The sequence below is a fragment of the Stegostoma tigrinum genome, chromosome 7 (genome assembly GCF_030684315.1).
Source record: "Stegostoma tigrinum isolate sSteTig4 chromosome 7, sSteTig4.hap1, whole genome shotgun sequence".
In the NCBI taxonomy this organism is placed as follows: domain Eukaryota; kingdom Metazoa; phylum Chordata; class Chondrichthyes; order Orectolobiformes; family Stegostomatidae; genus Stegostoma; species Stegostoma tigrinum.
Genome location: NC_081360.1, coordinates 42,288,404 through 42,308,344, shown reverse-complemented (window position 1 = coordinate 42,308,344; position 19,941 = coordinate 42,288,404). Strand labels below are relative to the sequence as shown.

Here is a 19,941-nt window from a genome sequence, read left to right as displayed (position 1 = left end):
GGTTACATGGTCACCACTAGACTAGTCTTTAATTCCAAATTTTCACTAATCCGAATTTCTCTATCTGCCATAATGAGAATCAAACCCGTGACCCCAGAATATTAGCCTGGGTCTCTAGATTACCAGTCCAGTGACAATACTACTGCATATTGTCCGCCCAGAACTTGATAGAGACTGGAGCATGTGGCTTCTGTCAATGAAGCATGCCTGAGATGTTAGTGTCAAGGTGGAGATCTGGTGGAGAGAAGGCAGTGAGCTGGAATCGCCAGGTACCTGCTCAAACTTCCATGTCAGGTAGCCTCAATGCCTAGTTTCTATCTGATGGGTTGGAGAATAGAATACTTCATATTATCATCTCAAATCTTCTCAAAACTTTATATTAATTAGGTAGATTAAGTAGTAATGAGGGTAATGATAACTAATAATCCATGTTAATAGGCCTCTCACTGCTTACCAGCAAGATTCTCAACCCAACATTTGAGACTTGTTTGAAAAATGCAACTTTCAGGCCTCAGTGTTGAGAAGGTCTGTACTCCGCATCTCAGCAATTTTCTCAAATTTCTCATCATATTAAACATCGCTCAAGGTCTGGTAGATTCTGTCTTATATTGTCTTTACCTCTCAATACTGCTGGGCATATTTTCAAAATAGATCTACAAGCTGTATCACACATAACTCATGGAGCATTAGAACATTACAGCATAGTACAGGCCCTTTGGCCCTCGATGTTGTGCTGACCTGTCATACCGATCTCAAGCCCATCTAACCTACACTGTTCCATGTACGTCCATATGTTTATCCAATGACGACTTAAATGTACCTAAAGTTGGCGAATCTACTACCGTTGCAGGCAAAGCATTCCATTCCCTTACTACTCTCTGAGTAAAGAAACTACCTCTGGCATCTGTCCTATATCTTTCACTCCTCAATTTAAAGCTATGCCCCCTCGTGCTTGCCGTCACCATCCTAGGAGAAAGGTTCTCCCTATCCACCCTATCTAACCCTCTGTTTATTTTATATGTTTCAATTAAGTCACCTCTCAACCTTCTCTCTAATGAAAACAGCCTCAAGTTCCTCAGCCTTTCCTCATAAGACCTTCCCTCCATACCAGGCAACATCCTAGTAAATCTCCTCTGCACCCTTTCCAAAGCTTCCACATCCTTCTTATAATGCGATGACCAGAACTGTACACAATACTCCAAGTGCGGCTGCACCAGAGTTTTGTACAGCTTCACCATAACCTCTTGGTTCCGGAACTCGATCCCTCTATTAATAAAAGCTAAAACACTGTATGCCTTCTTAACAGCCCTGTCAACCTGGGTGGCAACTTTCAAGGATCTGTGTACATGGACACCGAGATCTCTCTGCTCATCTACACTACTAAGCATCTTACCATTAGCCCAGCACTTTGCCTTCCAGTTACTCCTACCAAAGTGCACTTGTCTGCATAAAACTCCATTTTCCACCTCTCAGCCCAGCTCTGCAGCTTATCTTTGTCTCTCTGCAACCTACAGCATCCTTCGTCACTATCCACAACTCCACCGACCTTAGTGTCGTCTGCAAATTTACTTACCCATCCTTCTACGCCTTCATCCAGGTCATTTATAAAAATAACAAACAGCAGTGGACCCGACACCGACCCTTGCGGTACACCATTAGTAATATTAGTAATATTTCATCTTTCATTTTTCTTATGTTCATGATTGACCAATTGTACAATTTGGATCCTTTCAATTGTTCGTATTTAGATTTCCACATATCCATTGGACAGCTAGAAATATGAACAAAAAAAACTGTTGCTTATTCAGCTGGAGCTGGCATGCTGTACAGGATCCCTTAGGACCAATTCACAACTTCTGTTTCCTCAGTACAATTTTTGATCTCTTCTGTGGTTTAAACCATAGTCAGCAAGGTGTAATAGTAAGGGTCTCTGAGAATAGAGCTTCCAGGTGAGAGTACAAATATATTAGTGCCTCCATGTACAAATTCAACTCTAAGCCAACACTTTAGATGAGAGTGGCAAGCTACCAGGTGCATTGTGCCAGCTATAAGTATCACATGATGTGTAAGCTGTGGAACATTGCCAACATAATCCATGCCGCTGCCAGAGTTGTTGTCCTCACTGTCATTGAGGAAAACATTCAGAATGCCAAGACGCAGCCTCCAAGAGGCCTGTGGTGCTCTTAAGCTGAAACCAAAACCCAAGTCACTGCTGATCCAAGAAACACCTGATACCATTTTTAAATCCAGAACTAATACACCTTTGCTTAATAACAAAGCAGCTATCCAAAATTCTTTGTCTCTGAGAAGACATTGAACCAGTGGAGTTTCTTTTTTAAAATGATGAATCGTTGATAAAATAAATCTTTGTTTTCTATACTACCTTTCACAAATTTAGGATGTCTCAAGGCATGTTACAATCACCAAAGTATTTTCAACTGTAGTCACTGGTGCAGTGTAAGGATTATAGAATATTAAAAATGTATGAGAATTTTAAGCCATAAGACTTATAGTCAAAGCAGGAAAATGTACATTTTGTTACCAAATAGACTGAATCTTCAGAAAACATTTGAAATAATTCTGCAATGGTGCCTGCAGATTGTAAGATTGCAAACATAACACCACTCTTTATAGACCTGACAGCCAATACAAGTGTTCAGAAAAATACTGGAATCTGATAAAATATGTGATTACTGTATAATTGCAAAATATTAGACAGAACATGGTCAAGGTGTAGTTATGAAGTGGAAATAGTGTTTGAAAGCTGAAATGGTCAATGACCGGGATGGTAGGCTAGCTGTTTTGGGCCAGGGAAGATGCTCATTGAAACGATCACCTAGTCTACGTTTGGTCTCACCAATGTAGAGAAGACCGCATCAGATCACTGGATACAATAGATTAGGTTGGAGGAGATGCGGGTGAAACTCTATCTCACCTGGAAGGGCTGCTTAGGGCACTGGATGGAGTTGAAGGAGGTATTGTGCAGGCAGGTGTTGCAGCTTTTACGGTTACAGGGGAAGGTAATGAGGGGAGAGTGGTTAGAGTGGTTGGTGGGAGTGTGGCCCAAATTAAGGAGTGACAAAGGGAATGGCAGAGAGGGGTTGGCCATGGAATTCGCATGAGCCCCAGCTATGCCTGTCTCTTTGTCAGTTATTGCTGAACAGGCCCTCTTTAGTACATACACTGGTACTGTTCCCCAACTCTTCTGCCTTTACATTGATGACTCCATCAGTGCTGTATCCTGCACTGAGGATGACCTGGAGCAGTTCATTGACATCATTAATAACTTCTACCCGCCAAATTCACTTGGCCTTTCTCAGATATCTCCCTCCCGGTTCTTGACCTCACCGTTTCTTTTTCTGGCAACATCTTACAGACCAACATTTACTATGAACCGACAGATTCCCACAGCTACCTACACTTCACCTCCTCCCACCCTTAATCCTACAAAAACTTCGTCCCTACATTGGTGAGACCAAATGTAGACTAGGTGACCATTTTGCCTGGCCTGAAACGGCTAGCCTAACTTCTCAGTCACTCCCCATTTCAACTCGCTCCCCCCTCCGCCCCACTCCCCCTCTGATATGTCCATCTTCGACCTCCTCCAGTGAATCAGATCGCACATTTGAAGAACAACACCTTATTTTCTACCTGCGCACCCTACATCCTGGAGGACATAACATTGAGTTCTCTAATTTCAAATAACCTTCGCACCTATCCTCTGGCTCATTTTCCAACCCCGCCTCCTCACTTCCATTCCACCTACCAACCCTCCCTTCCAGCTACCAACTGGATTCATCCCTCCCATTGACCACCCACATCATACCTACTACCGGTGTCCACCTATATCACACATTCCATTACCCTAGGGGATCCCCCGTTCTCCCATAAGGCGAAACATTTTCTCCATTTCTATCTGTCATGTGGGTTTACCAGACTATACCAGAATTTTATATATTTCAGTTAAGTTGCTTCTTACTCTTCTAAACCTGGCTTCTGCAACTTTGTAAATCAACCCATTCATTCCATGTAGTCTGGTAAACATACATTGAATTGTCTCCAATGTACTTGATTCTTCCTTAAGTAAGGTGACCAGCACTGTGCACAGTATTTCATATCACTAGTACCTTATATAAGTGAAGCATAACTCCCTACTTTTGTATTCAGTTCCCCTCAAGATGGATGATAATATTCTATTAGCTCACCTAATTACTTGCTATCCTTAACAAAAAAACAATTTTTGATTCCTGTATGAGGACACCCAGATCCCACTGCATCTCAGAACTCTGTAATCTCTCACTATTTGAATAACATGCTTCTTTTTTATTCCTACTGCAAAATTGGAAAAGTTACGTTTTCCACATTAAACTCAATTTGACAGATGTTTGCCTACTCCTTTACCTACTTATATCATTTTCTAGCCTCTAAGTTTGCTCTTCACAACCTACTCTCCTACCCTACTTTGTATTATCAACAAATTTGGCAACCACATCTTCTATCTCTTCATCTAAGTCATTAATATAAGTAGGAAACAGTTGAAGTCCTAGAACAAATTCCTGTGGAACACCACTCATTACATCTTGATTTCTTGAAAAAGACCCATTTATGCCTATTCTCTGTTTTTTGTTAGCCAATAAATCTTCTATCCGTGCCAATATGGAACGCTATACACCTGATGTGACACTTTATCAAATACTTTCTGGATATCTACTAACACTACATCTACTGGTTCCTGTTAATCCACAACAGATGTTAACTCATGAAAGAGCTCAATAGATCAGTCAAACAAGATTTTGTTGCCCATCTCTATGGAGTGACAGCATATACATAAATGAAGATACACAGAACAACTTAGAGTTCTATCAAACTCAATTTATTAAGTACGTATGTAAATGATACACACCTTTAACTACTACAGATATCTTAACCACTGGCCTTTACTACCCTGTGTTCTGTAACCAACCCCACGTTATTATCCTGTAGAGTTGGCAGCTGAGCAGGCTGGAACTCTTGTCAGTGACATTACCATACCTCCTGATGTAAGGTACCACTTCACAGTTGTTAATCTCAGAGTTACTACTGAAATCGGGGCTTTCCCGGGCTGCCGGCAGTTCAGACCTACCGAGTTGGCATTCAAATTTTCTTATTTGGAATTGCTTGTGAAATGTGTCCAATTCCAAATAGTTTCACCATATATAACCAGCAATTGTCAAATTCCTTTAGTTTTTGAAAATCTTTCTCCCTTTTATGGTCTCAGTCATAACAAACCCCACACCCCACCCCCACCCCGGTCTTTGCTGTAGTTGAATGTCATTCTGTTCATTTTTCCTAACTGCATCTGGAACTTAGGTGTAGTAACCAACTTACCATGGAGAACCACTTTCGACAATGTCCTCTGTCTGGCTTGCAGCTAACTTCTTCCAGTACACTGTGACGTTTCATATTGATTCTCATATTGATATTGATATTGATTGGGGAGGCAGTGGCCTAGTGGTACTATTGCTGGACTGTTAATCCAGAGACCCAGATAACATTTTGGGGACCTGGGTTTGAATCCTGCCATGGCAGATTGTGGAATTTGGATTCAGTAAAATATCTGGAATTAAGAATCTAATGACCATGAATCCTTTGTCAATTGTCAGGAAAAACTCATCTGGTTCACTGATGTCCTTTAGGGAAGGAAACTGCCATCCTTACCTGGTCTGGCCTACGCATGACTCCAGACCCACAGCAATGTGGTTGACTCTCAACTGTCCACCAGGCAATAAATGCTGCCTAGCCAGTGACACCATCATCCCGTTAATGAATAAAGAAAAGAAATTCTCATATCTTCGGCCTCATCCAACAACTTCGACTTCACAAAAACATATTGTCTTTGCCTGGTTACCTTGAACTTATCGAAGAGCCCTGAGATAACTTATTTAATAGTAGCTTCTAATATTTTCCCCATGACAGATGTTAAGCGAACTGGTCTGTAGTTTGCTATTTTTTGTCTCCCTCTCTTTTTGAATAAAATAATTACATTTTAGGGCAGCACGGTGGCTCAGTGGTTAGCGCTGCAGCCTCACAGCGCCAGGGACTCGGGTTCGATTCCAGCCTCGGGTGACTGCCTGTGTGGAGTTTGCACATTCTCCCCGTGTCTGCCTGAGTTTCCTCCGGGTGCTTTGGTTTCCTCCCACAGGCCAAAGATGTGCAGGCTAGGTGGATCGGCCATGCTAAATTGCCCGTAGTGTTCAGGGGTGTGTGGGTTATAGGGGGATGGGTCTGGGTGGGATGCTTCAAGTGGCGGTGTGGACTTGATCGGCCAAAGGGCCTGTTTCCACACTGTAGGGAATCTAGTCAAAAAAACATATCCTATCTTTTAGAAAATTAAAACCAATGCATCACTACCTTACTTTTAAAACCCTAGGAAGAAATCCCTCAGAATCTGTGCACTTGTCAACCCACAGCTCCAATAAATTATTCAATAACACTTATCTGCTGATTGACTTCAGTTTATTTCCTGAGTTATTGCTGCATCTCGGGTATTACAAGCATCGTGTATTGTAAAGATGGATGTAAAATAAATTTCAACTCATTTGCCACTGCTTTGTTTTTCATTATTAATTTGTCAGTCTCATTTTATGGGACCTATGCTCACTGTGTTAAAAATTTTCTTTTTTCCATGTCAATAGAAACTCTTACTCTCTGGTTTTACATTTCTTGGTAGCTTTTCCTGTACTCTAATTTTCCCATCAATATTAATTTCTTGGTTATCCTTTCTTGTTTTCATGTTCTGTTCAACCTGTCATCTGTCTTTTCTTTTAGTTTGAGACTATATTTAATACTTCTGGTTTGCCATGTATCAAAGGTCCATCCCTTATTTGAATAGATTTGAAGACAATACTAAATACGAAGTTTTTCTGGTTCTAATTTAGTTTTTACAGTGCAATGAAATTGTACTAATAACAATTACATCCACTATTAAATTTTCAACATATGAAAAATTGTACTCAGTGGGTGAATAATTTGAAAAAGATGTTTGTTAATTAAAACAATATCACATCCTCTAAGAGTAAAAATCTTGTGTGTTCTGTGCCTGACTGACGATCACATTTTGTATTTAATTTTTAGCTTGAATCAGAAGAAACAATATGTTGCTTTTTAAGCTTTCAAAATTTTTTTTCTTTATATTTCATTCTTGGTATTATTGGCAAGGGTACTATTTATTGACCAAATTTTTAATTGCTCATGAATAGGTAGTAGGGAACCACATATTAAATCACTGCAGTCCATGTGATCTAGCTATACTAATAATATTATTAGGGATAGATGTTTAGGATTTTGATCCAGCTGTCGTGCAGAAATGATGATACAGCTCCCATATCAGTGCAATGTGTAACTTGAAGGGCAGGTAATGTGGAATGCAAGTCATAGTGTTTCCATTCATCTGTTACCCTGTTTGTCTAGGTGATAGAGATAGAGATTTGAAGGTGCTGTTGAAGGAACCTTGGCAAGTGCATTTTTTATTTGTTACACACTGCTGCCACTAACCATAAATTATGAATGTTTAAGGTGGCAAATAGATTCTGTTCAAGTTAGCTGTTATATCTTGATTAGTGTTAAATTTCTCGAATCTTGTAGGAACTTCACTCAACCAGGCAAGTGTGGACTTCCCATAATATTTCTGACTTGTATCTTACAAAAGGTGAACAGTCTTTGGAATTCAGAAAATACATTAACTACCATAGATTTTCGAGCCTCTGACTTGTTCTTGTACCCATAGTATTTATACAGTCCAGTTTTGGACAAAAGTAACTCCCAGGATGTTGTTTGCAGGAAATTCAGTGATGGTAATGACATTGAGTGTCAAAGTGAGATGATTAGATTATCTCTTGTTGTAGATTGGTCATAACCAGAAATTTATGTGGTACAGCTGTTATTTGCTACTTATCAGCCCAAGCCTGAATGTTGCCTAATCTTGCTGCATGTTGGCACTGACAGCTTCAGTATCTGATGAGTTGTGAAAGATTTTGAACAATGTGCAACTGTCAGTAAACATACCCACTTCTGTCCTTATGTTGAAGGTCATTGATGAAGCAGCTGAATGTGTTTGGGCCCAGGACACTATCCAGAGGAGCTCTTGTAGTGATGTCATAAAGCTTTGATGATTAGTTTCCAACAAATGCAACCATCTTCTTTAGTATGAGGTATGTGGTACAGTCTTGCAATTAAAATAATTTTTTTGGTATGTTATTAGTAAAAATATTCATTAAGTCTACATCAATTCAAAATTTATATTACACTGTTTATAAACATTTTAAAATACCATTTTGATCCTATCATAAACACACCAGATAGCTGTATTGTGATCTGACTTTAACATTTCTTAGGATTTAATACTGTGCCACTTTTAATAAACTTCTTCAATCTTTTGACCGATAAATAGATTTCTTTCACAAACATTTCTGTATTAGAAAATATTCCTTTTTCAGATATTTAGTTTGCATTTGATTACATATAAAATATACTTCGCACACTATTGATAAATGCAGTCAATACTCCACAAATGCCAAAAGAATCAGATTGTTCAAAAAAGGTTTGTTGTGGCTGAAGATGCTTTCCAAATAGTCATTAAACATTTAAGCGAATAAATCTGCAGAATATGTTCCTGACATTGGCACTTGTTCTGTGGTATTTCTCTGATCAGATGGAAGGACTGTGTGTTATGCATAGTGCATTCATGCATAAACAATATCATTTTCATAAATTAAAACCTCCCCTGCAGAAGCAACATCTGTGCCTGCCTGGGTTTGAATAAAAGATGGTGGCATGTGAGTTGCCCCTCAACTGACTGAAAGAATCCTTATGCTTTGAAATCTAGGTATAACCAAGGGTCATTTATACACTTATGTGCCAGGGTTTCTTTAATCAGCCTTTTGTAGTCTGCTGGAGGGTTGTATTGTTCTTAGTAAAAACATTGAAGCAGTACAAATATATTAAATTCTGTTTGATCCCTACAATTTCTATGTTTACTTATAGTGCTTTGTGTAATGAATAAATTAGCTGGAATTATTTCTGCTCTAGCTACTTTTAAAATCTGTTTTGACTAATTATCTTTAAAATACTTGCATTTAGATAGCTTTAGAAAGTATGCTAATTCTAATATTGGCTAACTCCTGTCTTTGTTCTCTTATGCCTAGGTGTTTGTGAGTCTACCAATAGACACAAGGGAATAGAAATGGAACAGGTCCAACTGCAGCTGAATGAATTTGCGTTACTGCAGAGCATGTTCGCAACTAGCAGTGAACTATTTGTCTATGATGTGATAGAGCTTGTCTCAATTTGTAAACTGGAATGCTGATTTTACTCTTCAAATCTTGCATTCTCTAGTAATACCATCTCTAAAGGTGAAAGTGTTAATACTACTTTAGCTCTATGTGTAGAATGTTGTTATCTCTTAGCTTACCTAAGCAATTAACAAGCTGTGTCTATTAGGCATGGAAAGCTTGCTCAAAGAAACATTTAGAACAAAAAAAATGGTGAACTCTGTTTAACGAATATATTGCAATATTTCTAGGATCATATCTTTAAATATATCATAATAGACACAGATGCTTATAATGAGAACAGAAAGACGGCTGAGGGGCAAGAAAGTGAGAATGCTGCCAAGTACATATTCTCTAGACACCTAATTCAGAGCCATGACATATATGGCAAAGACAAATGGTGAAATATTTTGGACTGGACAAGAGCGTTGTCCCTCACTAGATAATACGTTCCAGGAAAATCAGGTTGCCTCTACACGTAGGATCGCAAACAGGATTGAATGATTGTGGTCTTAAAAGATATGTGGACATTTTAAAATTTGGTTAGAAAAATATCCTGAGAAACAATATCAGGTATAGCCACACATTCATTCAGGTAGTGTTGTTAAAGCATTCTTTCAGTTGATCAATTCAACCAGCTGTCATACATGACAAATTAAATCCAGTTCATAGATTTTTTTAAAAAATTGAATAATCTTCATATTCCTATTTCATTTTAAGCAAACCATAAACATTATGGGTGCCAACTACAAAATAACCCTATTTGAAAAAAAAATTAGATCCACACGTATAAATTTCAATGCCTCTAACTTGTAAAAATGACAGTGGGGTACTCTGAACGTTATCAACCAACCGTTCCCCTCACCATTGCATTGGAGATAATGGCACTCTTTGTTTTTGTAAGGCAAAAATCTTACAGCTCAGAATATTAAGACTCCTATATTTTCATTTGTTGCTAATTGTGGGAATATGTACAACCAGTGGGTTCAAAAATTTATAAGGTAAGTAATCTGTCAGTAATTCCTGAACTATCCATTTTAATGTTTTAAACAACATAGGATAAAATACTTCTTTAGTTAGGATTTGTTATTTTAAATCATTGGAATCTAAATCTGTCTACACTTTGATCTGATTCTTGGAGAGGAAACATTCTCAAGATGCTGACACTGACATAATTTTCCAAAACAACATTTTTAACATAGAATATTTATTTTATGTTTATATGTAGTGTAAAATAATTAACCATGATCATTTACCAATTTAGAAATGCAAATATTTTCATTTTTAAAAAGACTGTATTCTCTAAGCTGTTTACCTTTAAGAAAAATGTAAAATAAATATGTAAATTGGTCCACATATTCTCCATAATAAATAAATTAGGAGAACTACAGTTCAAAATGCAACAAATGTTTCAATATTGTAGTTATTAGCTCTCCACCATGAAACTTAAGCACCTTCTGTGTAGTTTGAAAGTTTTGCTGATAAAAAGATGCTTTGTCATTCCTTTCAATGAATTAAGGCAAAATTAGAGCAGCTACTTCATAGTTACCCTGATAAATTCATATTCTGTGCATGTATATTAGTGTAAATTGGCTCATACTGGTATTTTCATTCAGGTGTTATTTTCTGGTAGCAGGAAACTACATTGGTGCAAATTTATCTATGTTCTTCAAGGCTTTTCTAGTAACTAGCTTAAAACATATGTTTTTTTTACATTGAAGAACTGACCATAATGGTAGTGGGAAGAATGCCATGAATAAAGGGAAATGTCATCAATGCCAAGTGACTCATGAAGTACATGTCATGTCAGTATTTTATTTTAATGTGGATGGAAAAGGATTTCTTTGGATAAACAGGAGATAACGACTAATTATGCTCCCCACAGAAAGGAGACAGTTGGCGCACTGACTGGAATACTGTGGGCATTATAACATGTATGACAGAATATTCTTCAGCAAAGGGGTAATTGATTATTTTAGATCAAAAAGACGAAAGTTAAAGTCATGGTAGTTACTGTAGGATTTGGTCTATGGGATGAAAATAAATCAGACCATGGGAGTAAATGTTTGTTGTAATCAGCTTTTATTCTACAAATAATAAATTTTGCACCTTTCATGAGCTATCAAAATAAAACAATAATCCCATAGGAATTACATACACTAAGAAAAATCACATTTAATGAAAATGCAACATTTGACAAAGATGAGATTACTATTTCAATAAAAGACTGCATGATTGTGATCTCAATTCCCAATGCATTGTGGCATTACATCATAAAATACAGGATTACAAACAAAATTACAGTACCAATTTATTTCAGTTGAACCAGCATTACACTTTAAACAGCACTTCATCTGGACTGCATTGTACATGCAATATCTATTGTTCTAATTACGGAATAAATGTGAGATTTTTAGCTACTGCACTAATTAACTAATATATAGCCCAACATTAATAAGCCTGATTATAGCTGTAGCTTTTAACTCTCAGATATGATAAGACGCCGTGTGCGCGCGCGTGTGTATACCTACGTGTAATATGGGAAGTCAATTAGTTGATAAACGGAATAAACAATTCCTCCGCTGGTCTTAGAGTCGAGTTAACTTCGCTGTTCTAATAATGTTTGATGGAAATGGTTTAAAGGAAATAGATACAGTGCAAATGATTTGTGATAGTCAAGCAACCGTTTAAGAAACTGAAAATTGGTATTTGATAACATTATATACACATTTTGTGCAACTACTATATCCTTTTGATATGATCTACCAAAGATAGGTCTTTTCTAAAATTTTATTTTCGATTTGCATCCTGTTAGGTAAGGTTTCACAACCAGGAAAAGACTAAAGCGGGAAAATAATTTGTCAGGATTGTGCAACTTTGCGTGATTTTATAGGTAGGAAGTCCTAAGGCAACAGAATATTATTCTAAGCACTTTTCTGCTGGTTAAAAATTAAATTACTTTTGTATAAATTATAGATAATCCTACTCTTGATATAAAAAACAGTGATGGAGCTGCATGGTTAAAATAGGAAATCGACCTTATAAAAATTCATTAAAAATTCTGTACAAAATCACAACAAAATAATTCAGCATGGGAAAGGTAACAGTAGTAAAATGTTGGTTGAAAAATATATTTTTAAATTGGCCCATTATTAGTTTAAAAATTGCATAGATTCCTAATTATTGCTTGTGATTTTGTCATGTGGATCAGTAATTACCATTATCTGAATAGGTGCTACATTGACTTTCATGTAGCCCACAGAGAGAAGCGCTAGTAGAATATTGTACATGTGATAACGGGAAGTGTTTTCATTCCCATTTCTCTTAAAGGCAGTAACAATAATAAATACAAGTACTAATTTAAGCGTGAAACATTTGCACTCCGCAGCAAGTGATACCGGTGTGCTGCCGTGTGTAAACAAGCTATTCACGAAGTACATTTAATTCGATTCGTTTACAATACATTGTTGCTGATTTCCATGTTAATCATGGAAGATGGCATTAAGCTGGGCACTCATAACTCGCTCATGATGCGAGTGGGCGTCGTATGGCATAATGTTGTCTATGGGGATTTCACACCGAGGAGTAGCGGAAGAAAACATGGAGCTGTGTCCTTGGGGTCCGGCCAGCGTGGCTGCAGGGTAGTGCATGGTGAACGTGTAGTTCTTTTCAAACTCTTGAGAAGGCTCTTGCTTGAGAGAGAAGTTCCCATTGATGCTTAAAGGTGGGCTTAATGGTCCGTCAAAGGACGGACTAGTGCATTCAGTGAGAGTGCTTTCAAAAAAAGGTTCCAGGGCTCCAGCGTAACTGTGCGGTTTAATATGAAATATGTGGGAACTGTCCATTGTACCGTAGGGCGGACTCGGAAGACCAGGGGACTGGTAGGTGTATGGATGAACGGAGAAGGAAGCACTGGCCGTTTGCATATGTGGCATGTCCTGGTTCTGCTCTGGAAGGAAAGTTCGAGGGTTTAACTGAAGGCAGCCCGCTACGAGATTAGTGGTGGGCTGAGATAAACCTTTACAGAGCGTCTGCACAAACGACACGAGATCTGGGCTTTTTCCAGAACGCAGAATCTCCGATAAAGCCCAGATGTAGTTCTTAGCTAGTCTCAGAGTCTCAATCTTGGATAGTTTTTGGGTTTTCGAATAACAGGGCACGACTTTCCGCAGGCTATCCAGTGCTGCATTCAGACCATGCATGCGGTTCCTCTCTCTGGCGTTAGCTTTCATTCTCCTCATTTTAAACCTCTCCAGTCTGGCTTTTGTCATTTTCTTTTTCTTGGGGCCCCGCCGTTTCGGTTTTTGATCTTCATTCTCGTCCACTTCATCCTCTTCCTCATCATCATCATCTTCATCATCCTCCTCCTCCTCCTCCTCATCATCCTCTCCCAGTTTATCAAGTTCTCCCGTTTCCACCTTGAATGTGAGACTCATGGATTCGTTTTCATCGTCTTTTTTGTCGGCTTCATGCTCATCTTGGGAACTGAGACAGTCATCCGTCCAACTGGGATTGCTCTGCGTTTCTGGCATCATGTTTTCTGTGTATGATTTTGTCATCGTCGAGATCCTAAACAATTAAAACACGCAAAAAAGTACATGATTCAGCAAAATTGAAACCCGAACCTACCAAGCGGTAGGATTTGCAGCAGGCTGTAAATTTAGCGTTACCACATAAAACTCGACTAAGTTATGAAGTTTATTTTATTTTACCTTAGCGGCATTTGTCGCAGGGATTATAATTCTAAAGCTAAACTGGGCAGTGTAATCATGCAAGATCCGCTGCATAAGTGGCAAGATGTACATGAATTTGGAACAGCAACAAAAACACTACAAAACCCTGGATTTCGTGTACAGTTTTATGGAGGGGAACGGAAACTTCAAGTGCAGTTAATATATTGAACAGACCGGGTAAAAGGCTCCAACATCTGTCCTTCTTGATAAATGACACGTCGCACAGAATGTCAATACGAAAGACCTCATTCAAAAAAAACGCGAATCCACACGACCAGAAATGGCTTGGAAGGACTTTACTGCTTCTCCGATTCGTTTCCTGTCGTACTAGAATGAATTAATCCATTTGAGAAGTGTTCACCCTAATGTTTCTGTAATAGAGAAACTTGGGGATAAATTATACGTATCTTTGGCCACTGAAAACTATTACAGAATCGGGAGTGGCGCGCAGTTTCTGAACAGGGTGCAGAGTATTGATTTCCCTTGCTTCATGCTCAGCGATGTGAAATGAAATGCAATCCTATCTACTGTTCCTGATTTAACAGACGAGCATAAGCAGATTATGCACAATAAAATGTGATTGACTGGTTTAATCGGTTCATATCTTAGGGCAACTGTTCTTGTCAAAGTAAAAGGTCCCAACTACTTTGCGAAATGATTTCAATCACAGCAAAATTAAATTGGGTCCAGATCCTAGAGGGAAAAAAAGAGTGGCAGAGATCGTACATTATTCGTAAAAATAATTTTTAAACTCAAAAAAATTTACTATTTCAAACCTAAGTGTGTACGCAAGCGCAGTAATCCACAGGGATCAGGTGCTGAACTGTCTTTATTAAATATCCCCAATCCGCTGGTTTTACTGGAGCAGCTTCGATGCCCAACTAAGTCCTGGTTCAAAATGTTACAGCTGGGGTATTGGGTGGAGAAGTGAAAAATAGGGACTCCTCGATTTCAATTCGTGCACTCGCAATGCAACACTGTACGAAGCTTGCTGCTAGGCTGCCCTGCCGTCTCCTGATACTGTAACAGGTAGCATATGTTTCTAGATTTCATGCCACTCTTCCTCACCTTCCGCCCAAATTAATAATTAATATAGAGCATATTTTGCGCGAATTGTTGCAGCATTCCAATCTAGCCCCAAAATACCCAGATACCGACAGCAAAATGCCCCGCTCGGTGACATAATTAAAATTCGTTTATGGCAAACGGAATTCAGCTAATTGAAAACAAAATGAAATGGGCTAAGTTAAAAACACCTTTCCTCGGTGTAACGGAAAAGTGTATGACAACGAAATGATTGCTGTTCCAGAAGAAGAAAGCACCAAACACACACAGACAGATGAAAGATGCTACAACATTACAAGAAATACCTTTGTAAATATTGAGTCTAGAGTAGTCTCATAGCCTGAGCTATAGTACAGTGGCAGCTCCGAGGTTCTTTGCGGACTGCCCGCTGGCAGCAGCCCCGCTGCCTTTTATACTGGGGGAAAGGTGCTGGGTTCCTGGAGCACGGGCCCGCCCGCCGCGGGGGCGGCGCGCCTGCGCAGAGCACGGCGGCGGGCACCGCCGCCACCGCCTCCGCCCTCGCGCCATATGGTTCTCAGGACGTCACAAGAACGAGCGGCGTCACGTGGGTCGCTATTTGTATTCCGCCGGCGCGTGCGCCCCCTCCCCCTTCTCCATCGCCCCCTCCCCCCGCCACCCCTCCCATCCCCTTTGTGGCCATCTGTCGCCAGCAGAATCTGAGCGGAGCCGCTCGCGCCCACTCCCGGGGATCCACCCAAACAACGCAGCCAGGGCAGGCAGGGAGGGAGGCCACCGTCTCCAAATCACATTGTCCTGCAATCGTCTTCTCCATTACTCACCGCGTCTCTCCCTCTCCTCGCCAACACACCCCGCGCGCGCACCCACCCACCAACCATCACCCCCACCCCATCCCCGCAGAATCAATGCAGCTGACACATCTAAAGATCAATCAACTTGCCATTAGTTGAGAATGAAAAGGTGAACCCGGTGTCAACGGTCCTTGCTCGTCGCTGTGTCCGCATTAACCCAGAGGCTCAGAAATCTGTTGGCTGGCACAGTTTGCCACACAGGTCCCTTGACCATGACAGAAAGTATAGATTTAATTAACCACCACCACGCGAACACACGCACAGTGTCAAAAGTTTTTTAAAAATTTTTTTTCCGGTGGAGGATTGCATTACTTGGCCTTGCAAACGATTAAGGGCCGGGGGTCGGGGCGGGGGGGGGGGGGTGAGTTAATTATGTGTGGGAGGGTAGTGGAGGGGAGTGTGGAGATATTATTGGAATAAAGTTTCTGGCTTTCGCCCTAATTGAGGCGCTTCTTTCTTGCCGGCACGCGAGTCGCACGCACGCAAACAAAAGCCTTTTCACGGCCGGGCAAACAGATCTAACGTCCAAATATGCTCACTTCTGTCGAGATTTTAAATAATAATGCAAAGGTCGCCAAACTGACCGTTAGAGGGAAAAATTGTGAAAAGACACACTAAGCGATTGGAACAAAATACAATTGATTTTCTACCCATTATTATTCTAAGCACCAACGGTACAATGCAACCGTCATTCAAAAAAAAATGCGGTTTGGTTTTTGTTGCCAAATTGGAAATTTCGCAGAACCGGGCTAAGTATGTTATTTGCGCTCAGAATCCGAAACATATTTGGGCTTAAGTTTTTGAATATTTGGTCCTGATTAAGCGATCAAACAACATAAGTGCTTCGATGTATTTGTGCAATATGCCGTTCGCTCTTTTCAAAGTGAATATTTTTGCAAAAGTGGATTTCGTGCATGTTCTGGCTATTGTCTCGCAGTTTGATCTCGGTTTGCCATCGGACGGGAGTTCGTGGTGTGCCAACAATTGTGTTTGCAATTTTTTAGCAATGAAACGCAGCTCCTGGCCCCAAATAGGTCTTCCTTCTAATATTTGCTTGTATGCTCGTAAAAATAAGAGGAAATACATGGAGATTTCATAACAACTTTTCAATTACTACGGGTCACCGCCTGTTTTACTTGGAATAGACGCAAATAATATTAAAGATCCAATTCAGTTGTCCACGGTGCAAAATCCATCCGATTTAAATCTCTTGGGTATGCGGCATTATCTTAATTAAGATAATTGATTCATATTGCACCTGCGAGAACGAAAAAATAGAATTTATCAAAAATGCTGTAAGCTATCGTGTGCGAGAAAAATTGGCCCCAATTAAGAGCATTATCCCAGCAATTTAAGCCATTACTTTACTGCGTTTATGTTCTTTAGAGGTTGTAGCGTTGGTTTGAAATTGTGAGGAAATTGTATTTTCATATCAAATGCTATATCTTAATTTTCCTTGGCTAAGTTAATTCCTGAATTGGCTGGGCAGCCTCATCGAACCAGTGCATTCTCAAAACAAATATTAGACTCTAGCTGAGATTTCTGGTATTAGTATTAGCCGGCCATCAAAGTAAACGAAATCTGTAGTGTACCTATTTTTATTCGGGCTGAAGAAAACTCATTTGAAGCTTTCAGTTGGACTCATTTGCTTGACTAAACGTCAGCACGGGTGTTTTGTTTACTCATTAGCTATTTCTGTTGAAGGTTTCTTTACGACTTACGCTCTGCAAAGACTGCAACTTCAAGATTTAATAACACTAAACTTCTAGATTTAAAATAAAACCACAACTTCGAAACGAAAAGCAGCAAGTTCCTACGTTGCTGGGCTTTTGCACAACCTGGTAACCGCTGAGTGTTTTTGCCGGATAAAAAGCATCGTAAGCACTATCCATCTTTTCCATTTCACACAGACATCAGGAAGGATCTTCTGCACCTACAACAGAATTGAGGAAATATTTCACTGTATCATGACATTTGTCAGTATTTGAAGTGATAATGGCCTTTTGAGGAACTGGACACACGTAAATAAGTAGGCACAGACGCACACACATACACACACAAACATATTGACACGGATACAGAGACACAGGCACACACACTGGTACGCATAGACACTTCCAGACACAGGAGCCCACACACGAGAACATACACACAGACTCAAATCCATAGGTACACCGACGTAAGAACAGAGATATTCTGTCACTCCATCACACACCTATACGCTGATATGTATCGACACTTAGAGACGTACACTAGCATACACACAAGCGCGTACACACAGACTCAAACCCATAGGTACGCGCAAACACAAACATGCTTATTCATTCACAGCCACACAAACAGTGGTACGCATAGACACTAATAGACACACAGTGGCTCATAACTCGCCTAGCTTCAAACCCATAGAGACATGGACACAAACACACACAGTTATACTGTCACAAAGACATCCACTGAAACACAGACGTACAGAGAAATACAGAGGGCACACACACATGCAGAGTCGATATGCAGACACAGCAGCACAGGCACACATACATACACACACTTTGCACACAGATGGGATCAAACTACAGCACCATAAACAGCTCCTGGTGTCCAGAGACAGGAGGCGGCAAGCACGTGACCAATTCCCTGTAACTTTAGAAGTTGGCGATATTTAACCCAACACCTGGCAGCAGGTTTGCCGTCCGATCGTGATTTAATATGGACCTGTTTCGTGCTGCTGCAATTTAGTTTCAATTGGGAATTCAATCAATGGTCGGAGACAGAGACGCAATAACAAAATGGATACTCTAAAAAGTACCCGATGACACATCTGGTGCCCCGACATTTAGGATTAGTCTGTTGAGTACGAACAGGGGGATTTAGACAGTAATGTTAAGCTCAGAAATTTGCAAAATATATATATACATAGGCATTGTATACACATTTCAGTCGTATTAGTCACTCCCTTCTTCTTGCTTAAATAATGTGCTACTGTGGCTTAAACGTTGATATATTTCAACCTGCTTATCGAGTTTTAGCATGTGAAAAAAAAATAAAATTTTAGTAATCGCGTCCAACATCTTTCCGGTTGAATAGGTGTTTGCAAGGAACTAAGCCATTTTACTGCACCCCTTCTCTGCTAATTGCTTATGCAAAAATGCAGATTTGTATTAATTAATTACTCTAGTGATTACTTCTTTGGTATTTTTGTGCAATAAATCATGCTGGAATAGAGAAGCGGACATGAGATTTTTTGGCACGTCTTTCAATGAACATCTAACTGAGGCGGCACTGAGCGGCACCAAGGTTTCTGTGAAAGCTCTCCTAAGACCATTTGTCACTGCAGGTGTAGACACCTGCCGCAGACACCTGTCACTGTGCAACTTTCTTCATTTGCAGCACAGAATTAAACAAAAAAAATCGCATTTCTGACTGCGACTTTTGCGAAAAATAAACAACTCCTTGGAGTCCAAAACGACAGGAACCAACAAAAATAAAACTATAAGAGGTTTAAGCCAGACCTACACGGACTAACACACTTAAATCAATGCCTCGTTATTCTTTCGCTCAAAGCGATTGTTGTGTTTTCGAGCTGCCATTTTATAACAATTTCAGAGGGTCACAATTTTAAAGAAATCATAAACCTGAGTTCACGGCCGGTTAAACGCCGCAACTACGCGGAAAGCGGACATCTACTAACTTTACAAAGTTGACAGTCATATCTAATTATGCTTTTTTGTAATTAGGAACACTAATCTTCGCTGTACTACTCTCAAAGCAATTTTTAGATGATTATATCACAAATGTCACTATCATGGCCTATTTCCAAAATATGTGGACCTAGCGTGAAGTTTATTCCGATTGTAATTTTTTTTGTCTTTTAGATCTTCATGAAACAAGATACTTCCTGGAAGAAAATGAATAATAAAAATCCCATTTTGTATATCCATCCTGTGTTAAGTCCGCAAGTGCGCGGCAGCTTCCTGCCTTCACATTAAGTTGTACTCTGACGGAGCC

General features: G+C 39.7%; 1 protein-coding gene and 1 long non-coding RNA gene across 4 annotated transcripts in view; one reads left to right on the top strand and one right to left on the bottom strand.

The window, feature by feature from the left end:
* The window catches only part of LOC125454487 (uncharacterized), a 35,055-nt gene extending 24,510 nt beyond the window's left edge, over nucleotides 1-10,545 (top strand). The window contains exons 2-3 of the long non-coding RNA XR_009445936.1: nucleotides 8,067-8,189; nucleotides 9,183-10,545. This is a non-coding gene — a long non-coding RNA (uncharacterized LOC125454487). The remainder of the gene's footprint in view (nucleotides 1-8,066; nucleotides 8,190-9,182) is intronic.
* Nucleotides 10,546-11,367: 822 nt separating this feature from the next.
* On the bottom strand, nucleotides 11,368-16,215 carry neurod1 (neuronal differentiation 1). 3 transcript variants are annotated; one of them, XM_048535147.1, is made up of 3 exons: nucleotides 15,412-15,490; nucleotides 14,216-14,412; nucleotides 11,368-13,877 (listed from the first exon to the last, which is right to left on the bottom strand). In XM_048535147.1, the coding sequence occupies exons 2-3, from the start codon at nucleotides 14,233-14,235 to the stop codon at nucleotides 12,791-12,793; spliced, it is 1,107 nt and encodes a 368-aa protein (XP_048391104.1). In that variant the 5' UTR covers nucleotides 14,236-14,412; nucleotides 15,412-15,490; the 3' UTR covers nucleotides 11,368-12,790. The 3 variants fall into 3 exon arrangements, with proteins under 3 accessions (XP_048391104.1, XP_048391106.1, XP_048391105.1); XM_048535149.2 differs by lacking the exons at nucleotides 14,216-14,412; nucleotides 15,412-15,490 and adding an exon at nucleotides 16,026-16,215; XM_048535148.1 differs by lacking the exon at nucleotides 14,216-14,412 and having other exon boundaries at nucleotides 15,412-15,535.
* Between the last annotated feature and the right edge of the window lie 3,726 nt (nucleotides 16,216-19,941).